This window comes from Myotis brandtii, unplaced genomic scaffold, assembly GCF_000412655.1.
Source record: "Myotis brandtii unplaced genomic scaffold, ASM41265v1 scaffold686, whole genome shotgun sequence".
Lineage (NCBI taxonomy): Eukaryota > Metazoa > Chordata > Mammalia > Chiroptera > Vespertilionidae > Myotis > Myotis brandtii.
Genome location: NW_005370683.1, coordinates 4,797,430 through 4,807,043, shown reverse-complemented (window position 1 = coordinate 4,807,043; position 9,614 = coordinate 4,797,430). Strand labels below are relative to the sequence as shown.

At 37.7% G+C, this 9,614-nt stretch overlaps 1 protein-coding gene across 4 annotated transcripts in view; it reads left to right on the top strand.

Annotated features, from left to right (window-relative positions):
• NELL2 (neural EGFL like 2) overlaps positions 1-9,358 on the top strand; it is a 369,972-nt gene extending 360,614 nt beyond the window's left edge. For all 4 annotated transcript variants that reach the window (XM_005881704.2, XM_005881706.2, XM_014529575.1 and 1 more), the window contains exon 21: positions 8,637-9,358. In XM_005881704.2, the coding sequence (XP_005881766.1) occupies positions 8,637-8,687 (51 nt within the window). In that variant the 3' untranslated portion in view covers positions 8,688-9,358. The remainder of the gene's footprint in view (positions 1-8,636) is intronic.
• The last annotated feature ends 256 nt before the right edge of the window (positions 9,359-9,614 follow it).

Below are 9,614 nucleotides of genomic sequence, written 5' to 3'. Positions count from 1 at the left end.
AAAATATGGGTACATTTAACAGTTCATATCTAGAAACTTAAGCATTAATGACCAATAGGGAAATACTTTCTGACATTTAATTACCAAATAAATTTGAGTCCCCTTATACTCCTAATCTGTTAGATTATTGTTCTGAGCAGTGACAACAAAAATGTATACCAGATAAAGAATGAAAAACACACAAATATGGCTCAGACAGATGCTTCCAATAAGAAAAATGCATTCAGGAATAGGTAGGGAAAAGAAAGTGTTTTCTGGGGCAAAGATCATGAATGAGCTTGTCATTCACTGCCTTATAAACAACTACTAGGATTTTTTGGCTCATGGTAGGAATGTATTCCAGAAAGTGTATTTTGGCATTAAACTCATTTTTGTCAGGTAAGTGTGGATTCTGAGAAGTTACTAATTCATGCTGTTTTCCTTTTCCCTTCTTATTAAATATGAGTTGTAAGCATATGCTCAACTTTACCAAATTTATCCTGAATACTTATTTTTATTATGTTTATTTTGTGTTCTTTTACAAATAAAATTTATGTAAAACGGCCTCCAGATATTGTGCTGGAGGTGAGCATTCTTCATAATTTGGTGTTTTCAGAGCACCGTTTTTACTTATCTTTCTGTCCTACCCTTCTCTGGGTTATTCATTTTAGTCAATAAATATAAATTGCGTGGGGTATTGTGCTAGTAGCAGGGCTAGAATGACAAGCAAATACAGACACAATCATTCCTGGAAATGATCGACTAGCTTCTTATTGTCTAGAGCTTTCTGTCTACTGCAGTAGTCAGTAGCTACATGTGGCCTCGTAACTTAATTAAAATTAAATAAATTAAAATTCAATTTCTCAATAAACTAGCCACATTTCAACCTCTTAAAAGCCATATGTGGCTAGTGGCTATCATATTAGATAGCACATATAGAGAACGTGTCTGTCAGCACGCAACCTTTCATTGGATAAGACAGGTCTAGAGGTGAATGCAGTGTCTGAAATCAGAGTAAACACTCAATAAATATTGACTGTTATTGGAATAAATAGACATTAATTAAGTCATGAAACAGAAAAAGACATTACAAACTGTAATGGATGCTCTGAAGAAAAAGGGCACTGGGTTGAGAGGCTGTACAGCATGTGAACCAGTTACTTCTTGAGGAAGTGACATTGGAGAGGAGATCTGAGGAGTTAGGAGTTAGCTGGATGGAATGATTTTTAAAAAATAGTTCCCTTTTTTGTCTTCAAAGTTAATTTACTTAGGTTAAAAAAATGTTTTCTCGCCAAAACCGGTTTGGCGAATAAATAGACATTAATTAAGTCATGAAACAGAAAAAGACATTACAAACTGTAATGGATGCTCTGAAGAAAAAGGGCACTGGGTTGAGAGGCTGTACAGCATGTGAACCAGTTACTTCTTGAGGAAGTGACATTGGAGAGGAGATCTGAGGAGTTAGGAGTTAGCTGGATGGAACGATTTTTAAAAAATCATTACCTTTTTTGTCTTCAAAGTTAATTTACTTACGTTATCAATAAAATATATTTTTTAAAAAAAGAAAGAAAATCTTTAAAAAAAATGTTTTCTCCACTCAGAAGTTTGATTTCTGAATCAAAAATGAATTACTAAGGTTGCCTTTCCTAAATCTAATAGATGCCCATCCTATGATGGGTCAGAGTGCTTTCAGGCAATTATACTTTTGAGCTCCAAACAAAAGAGAGCTGTATCATTGAGAAATGAGGAGAGAGGAGGGATTAGAGGGTCCTTCCCTCTAATAAATAAAACACTGAGCAGGACACTTTGGAAATGATAAACGGGGGGCGGGGGGCACTTTTAACTTCTAGGGAGAATCTAGATGTAATACTGAAATAATTGAGATATTAGAAAAAAATAGAGTTTTATAAGAATGACGCTCCTAACTTCCTAAATGTTGCCTTCATCTATCAAAACAGCAAACTTAAAGTTTTGAAGGTGGACCTCTGTACTAACATTGGAATAGATAACTAGATCTGTCTATGAAAACAAATATCCCATAAATGGGCACCATTATAATGAAGACTTTAAGGGATGATCAGGAGAGCTTGGAAAACCAATAGAGAAAGAAAGGAGTATTCCATACATATTTGAATGACTGGTCAACAATTTGAGGAAAGTCATTTTATATGCTATTATGTTCTATATCAAAACAAATTCTGTGTGGAAAAAATATTGAATATTAAATGGAAGTCTAAACAAAGAAAATATGATTAAATATTTATCAACATTGTAGAAGGGAGATTCCTTTTCTAACTTCGACGTGATAAAATATACCTCAAAGAAAAGTTAGGGCTTCTGTAGATAAACAAAATTATCAAAAGAGAAAGTTAAAACTGGAGACTGGAAAAATATTTTTAGCAGATATGATTTCTTTATTGGCTTACAAACATAAAAATTAATAACACTTATTTTCCCATAAATAAATCAGCAATGGATGAATAAACAATTCATTAAAAAATAGAGATATTAAAAAAGAGGAAATCTTTTGACCTTTAAATAGTTGAAACAAATGTAAACTAAAATAATGAATCATTATTTTCCCATAAAAAATGTCACAGTGATTTCCAGTGCTGACAGAGATGTACTGGAGTTATACTGCAATTGTAATTTTTAGCCACTGGTAGGGACATTGAAAAATACATGTCAACAACCCACACATACACCTCCTTGCCAGCTCCCTGTTCCCACACAAATATCTTTTGCCCTGTTAATCCCAGTTTTGTGAATCAAATTTAAAGAAATAATCTAAAGTATGCAACAAGCTGTATGCATGAGAATATTCACCTCATAACATTATTTGTTATGTAGAATTAAGGAAGAAACCAAAATGTCCAATCGAAAAAGGGTTAGCCCTAGCCATTTTGGTTCAGTGGTTAGAGCGTTGGCCTGTGGAGTGACAAGTGGCAGGATCAATTCCCGCCAAGGGGCATGTAAATCCATTGCAGGCTCGGTCTCGTCCCAGGTCAGGGAGTGGAAGGGAGGCAAACAATTGGTGTGTCTCACATCGATGTTTCTTTCTCTTACACTTATCTAAAAATGTTTTTAATTTTTGAAGATATTTTTACTAAATTTAGGCTTCAGAATTGACAGTTTGTTCCCGTCACATTAAAGGTGATTCTCTATTGCTTTCTGGCCTCCATGTTTTCTGATGAGGCTTCAGCTATCATTTGTGTTTTTTCTGTATGCAATACTTCCTTTTTATTTATTTATTATTTTATTTTGTTATTAAACTTATTGGGGTGACAGTGGTCAACATGATCATATCGGTTTCAGGTGTGGGTTTCTATGGTACAAGATCTGTATATTACACCATGTGCCCACCACCCAAAGTCACATCTTCTCCTGTCACCTTATATTAGGACCCCCTACTCTCCCCATCCCCTTCCCTCTGGCAACCACCACACTGCTGTTTGTGTTCACGAATTTCAGTTTTATATCCCACATATGAGTGAAATCATGTGGTTCTTAGCTTTTTTCTGGCTGAATTATTTCACTTAGCATATTGTTCTCAAGATCCATCCACGTTGCTTCAAATGGAGCTATTTCATCCTTTCTTATGGTTGAGTAGTATTCCTTTGTGTATATACACCACATCTTCTTTATCCAGTCCCCTATCGCAGGATAGTTGGTTGTGTCCATGTTTTGGCCATCATGATCATGCTGCAATGCACATAGGAGTGCATATATCTTTGCAAATATATGCTTTCGAGTTTTCCAGGTATATACCCAGAAGAAATCATATGGTAGCTCTATTTTCAGTATTTTGAAGAATCGCCAGACTGTTTGCCATAGTGTGTACACCAGTCTGTATTCCCACCAGCAGTGAATGAGTGTCCCCTTTTTTTCCCACAACCTCTCCAACACTTGTTATTGCTCATCTTGTTGATAATGGCCACTCTAACAGGTGTGAGGTGTTATCTCATTGTAGTTTTGATTTGCATTTCCCTAATTGCTAGTGAGGTTGAACATTTTTTCATGTATCTATGGGCTGTTCGAATGTCTTCTTGGGAGAGGTGTATTTTCAGGTCCTCAGCCCACTTTTTCATTGAGTTGTTTGGTGTTGAATTTTATGAGTTCTTTATAGATTTTGGAAATTACATATTTTGTCTTCCACATAGTTTCCCTTTTATTCTTCTGGGACTCTAACTACATATATGTTATATAGTTTAAGATTATCCTGAAGGTCAATGAGGGTCTATATTTATTTAGATATTTTTATCTTTGTTTTAGGGATTAGATAATTTCTATTGTTTTGTCTTCAAATTTTATGACTTTTCCTTTTGTCACCTATAACCTGTTAAATGCATCCAGTATTTCAGATATTTCACTTATTTCAGATATTGCACTGTAAAGTTTCAAAATGTCTATTTAATTCTATTTAAAGTTTCATTTCTCTGCTAAGATTTACCATGTGTGTGTTTTTTCATTATGACCATCTTTATAAGAGATATTTATAATAGATACTTTCCGGTCTTTGTCTGCTAATTAGACCATCTGGATTATCTTTGAGTAATTTCTATTTACTACTTTTTCTCTTAATTAGGACTCACCTTTTCCTGTTTTCTTTACATGTCTAATAATTGCTGAGGTTTATTGGAAATCATGGATAATTTAGGATATAGAACTTATGTTCTATTACTTTCCTCCAAAGACTGTTTTTGTTCTAGCAAGTTGCATACTATTGGCCAGTCACCTTGCATTTAAGGAGTCTTGGATTTGTGCTGGTTCTAATCCAGATTTACCCTTGTTCAGTTGCATACTATTGGCCAGTCACCTTGCATTTAAGGAGGCTTGGATTTATGCTGGTTAGGTGGATCTAATCCAGATTTACCCTTGGTCTAGGTTGAATTTCTTAATCTTGAAACATTGTTTTGCTCCTAATCATGGCCCTTTTGGGCTTTTAATGGAAAGCCTGGCTTGTTTATCAATCAGCACCTGAAATTTCTGCTCAGATCTTTCAACTTCCAAACTATGACTATTTATTTAGTCTTCTCTGTAATTCAAAACCAGACAAAGGGTTGAGGGAAGTTTATATTCTGATGTGCTTTTTTTCTAGATATTTTCTCTTGAATTTCCAGACAGTTCAAGAGCCCTAAAAATTGTTCTCTGGCATCTGGGGCCTATCAGATTGTGGCTTTTTGAGTGAATCGCAGTTATCCTAAGACACACAGTCTAGGCAGTTCCCTAAGGGGAAATGCCAAGTAAAAATGAATCTCACACAGTACATTTCCCTTCTTTTACAGATTGAAACCCTCTGTATCTGCCTGATGTTTGTCACTCTCCATTGCTTCAAATAGTTATTTTTATATTTTGTCTAGACTTTATAGTTATCTATCAGAGGGTTAGTCTTTTATAAGCAACTATGCCATTACTGAAACCAGAACCTCAATGGGATATTTTATTAAAATAATTACTATCCTTCATTTATGAACTTGATGGGTGTCCAGTAATATGGTTTATAGACTATCTTGTTACAGCAGAACATGTTGATATGGAATAAGAAAAATATTCCTGGAAATTCTGAGAAAATATAAAGTCCCTTTCTAAAAACATGTTCATGACAACCATAGCAATGGTTTCTTTTGTATAGGGTTCTAGTGCTAGTGTTACATACTCAATGGCAAAAGGCTCCAGAAAATCCCTAACTCAATGCCCAAAAGCCACACACTTTGAGAAACTGATACTCTCAGGCACTGGTACATCCCTCCACTTATTGGGTCACTGGATTGGGAAAGAGCATGGAACCAAGTTTGGTCAAAAAGTCTCTTCCTCTGATATGATGACAAGGCTTCATAATGCCACTAGAGACTCAAGAGATGGGTGAGACTCTCTCTTGCTGTGAGAGTAAGAGCTCTGCTTAAGAACAGTTTATAATGGGAGAGAATGAGGTGAAATAGATAATCTTGGATAAAGACTAGATTTTCCTCATTTGGTGTGCTTTAACAAAGCCTAAAATATCAAAATCTTTTCTTTTCTACTTTTTATCTTACAGGAACAGACACTTTTGATTTTATCATATTAAGGTATAATACATTTTCAGTGAGCTAAAGTCAATTCTTGAGAGAAAATATTGACTTGAGGATGAGTTTTAGAATCAGACTAACCTGAATTTTTATTTCAGCTATACCATGTATTAGCTGTGTGACGTTGGATATGATATTTAAGCTTTCTAAACTTCAGTTTCTGAATCGAAAACATCTATTAATAGTGAACCTACTGGGAATGCTGCGAGGTTGGTCATGTGTTTAAAGTGCCTGGCAGAGTGTCTGACAGAGAATGCGCTCACGCAGCGGAGGGATGTTATCACCTCACAATTGTAGTGACAGTGTTAATCATCATTATTTGTTAGCTAGTTGAGGAAAGTAAGGTGCAAGGAATTAAAAAATAACCTATAGTTCCTTTGTGTATATGTACCACAATTTTTTTTTTATCCACTTGTCTGTTTGTTGGCCATAAAAAAGAATGAAATCTTAACCAATTGGGATCACATGGATGGACCTAGAGTGTATCATGCTAAATGAAATAAGTCAGATAGAGAAAGACAGTTACCATATGATTTCACTTATATGTGGAATCTAAGAAACAAAATAAACAAATGAACAGAATAGAAACAGACTCATAGATACAGAGAACAAACGGATAGTTGCCAGATGGGAGGGGAGTGAGGGAGGCTGGGTGAAAAAGGTGAAGGGGTTTAGAAGTACAAATTGAGATGTGAGGGCGATCTGGCTGCGACATCTGTCACCCCATGGATCGCCAGGGTGGATTCCGCTGATCTGGCTGACTAGGCGGGCGTCCCCCTCCTCTCTCACCGATCCATGTGCGTCCCTCCCTAAGCTGCATGCTCCATAGTCAAAGAGGAGAGTGCCCGTCTTCAGTCCAGGGTATACCAGTAGCTGTGCTCTCCTGCTAGAACCTCCAAACATGCTCTCAAGAAGTACAAATTGGTGGATGCAAAATAGTCATGGTGCTGTAAAGTACAGCATACGGAATATAGTCATATTACTATTGTAATAACTATGCATGGTGTCAGATGGGTATGAGATTTATCAGGATGACTTAGGACGTTATATAATGCCTAATCACTGAGTTGTACACCTGAAACTAATATAATATTGTATGTCAACTGTAATTGAAAAAAAATTAAATAAAAAGAGTAAGATAGGACTTTTTTTTCTTTTTTGTAATATACTACATTATTTCAGTATTTTGTTATAAAAACGAATTAAGCATTTTGGTCCTTCCTTGCCTGCCCATTTTTCCAACTTCATTTCTACATCGTTTTCTTCACCAATTTAAAATTCTCACCCAGAGCTTTTTCAGTTTCTTAACTACACAGAACTCTTCACATCAACTGCATTCCCTGTGTTTTGGCCTACCTTTTCACATAGCTCTCTTGAGGTCCTGGTTTAAATATCACTTATACAGAGAAGTCTCCCCCCATCATCCAATTTAGTAGCTAATCTTGAATCACTCTCATGGCACCAGCTAGTTTGTTTCTTTTCTAGCACTGTTCATAATTTTTTATTGTATGCTTTCTTGGTATTTAGTAGTTTTCTCCCCTCTCAAAAAACTAGAAGCCCTGCCCTGTGAAGGCAGTGAGCATGTCTGCTTTATTCTTCACTATATCTAGGGCTCTAGATAGCAATACCTATTTTGTGAATCCTATATAATAAAAGGCTAATATGCAAATCGACGGAACAGTGGAACGACTGGTTGCTATGACATGCACTGACCACCAGGGGGCAGACGCTCAACGCAGGAGCTGCCAATTGGTGGTCAGTGGGCTGCCACAAGGGGGAGCACTGCTCAGCCAGAAGCCGGGCTCACAGCTGGTGAACACAGCACCAGTGGCGGGAACCTCTCCTGCTTCTGCTGCAGGTGGGCAGTAAGGAGCGAGGGGTCCCGGACTTCAATAGCCCCAGACTGCAAGAGAGATGTTTGACTGTCAGCTTAGACCTGATCCTTGGGGGGATCAGGCCTAAACCGGCAGGCAGACATCTCCTGAGGGCTCCCAGGCTGCGAGAGGGCGCAGGCCAGGCTGAGGAGGACCCCCCTACACCAGTGCAGGGGACTTATGCACCAGGCCTCTAGTCTATATATATATAAAAGGCTATTATGCAAATTGTCCCCTTGGTAGTTTGACCGGGAGACCAGGAGTTTGATAGCTTGCTATGATGTGCGCTGACCACCAGGAGCGGCGCAGAACAAAAGAAGTCCCCGGCCGGCAGCTGGAAGCTGGGGAAGGAAGGCCCCTGCTGGCAGCTGGAAGACCCTGATTGGCCCTGATCGCCGGCCAGGCCTAGGGACCCTACCCGTGCACAAATACCATGCACTGGGCCTCTAGTAAATAAATAAAAGGAAGAATGTGACCTAAGAGGATGCAATGGGGTAAATAAAGCTAGCCTATAATTTGCTACAAGTAACTGGACATAATTAGTTCTGCTGTAGTACAGACATGAAAAGTGATTAGGCCATTGAACTTCTAGTGGTACAGAAATAATAAATAAACCATACAGTTATGTTTGTGTGTACCAATCAATAAGTGTGAGCATTTACTAATGGCTTAAAAATTCATACTGTGCTTTCTCTCCACCCCCTCCTCTTTTTTTTAGAATGGCCACATCTGTTGCTCAGTGGATCCACAGTGCCTTCAGGAACTGTGAAGTTAACTGTCTCATGGGAGATTGCTGTTCAAAGAACGTTCTTTCATTAAAAAGACCAAAAAATAAAAATAAAATAAAAAGGTTAAACCCTAAAGTGGATGATTTGCGGGCAGCTAGGTGCAGCTTTGTTAATAGCTGAGTGAACTTTCAATTATGAAATCTGTGGAGCTTGAGAAAAATCACAAAAGGAAAATTCTTGGGGCAAAACTAGGCCAGAATCCTGTCTCTACTGTGTCTGACATCACCGTGTGGAAGAACGGGTGTGGAACACACACCACGACTTCATGACCCCTGGATACACAGCCTGGACCCGGCAGAGCTCTGAAAGCCTCTAGCTTCACTGGTGCAGAAAATTTTTCTCTAGCTCAGAATCTTCATGAATCAGTTAGGGTCCACTGTCTAAAAGAAAATGCCAGGCAGTGAATGAATTATATTTTCAGAAGCAAAGCAGAGAAGCTATAACGTGTTATGTACAGTATACACTCTGAAAAGCAACCTGACACAAGTTATTGTAATGATAAAAATAATGCACAGGCATGGTTACTTAATATTTTCTAACAGGAAAAGTCATTCCTATTTCCTTGTTTAAATGCACTTCATATTATTTGGTTGAATTTGTTCAGTATAAGCTCGTTCTTGTGCAAAAGTAAATAAATATTTCTCTTACCTTATCATGTGTCCAAGTGTCTTATTTAACGTGTTCCTTTTTCCCACAGATTCGTTAGCATACAAATTGCTCTCTCGTTCTGCTGATGAAACTCCCACCATGCGATTTGCAAATTGAAAGGTGATTTTCACTGACTTATATGCCTGTGCCGGGGTGGGATGAATGCCTTTATTCTACCTCTCCAATCACCTTTTCTACCCTGCTCTGCCTCCTGGGGGCTGATCTGTCTAGACCAGTGGTTGGCAAACTGCGGCTCGGCA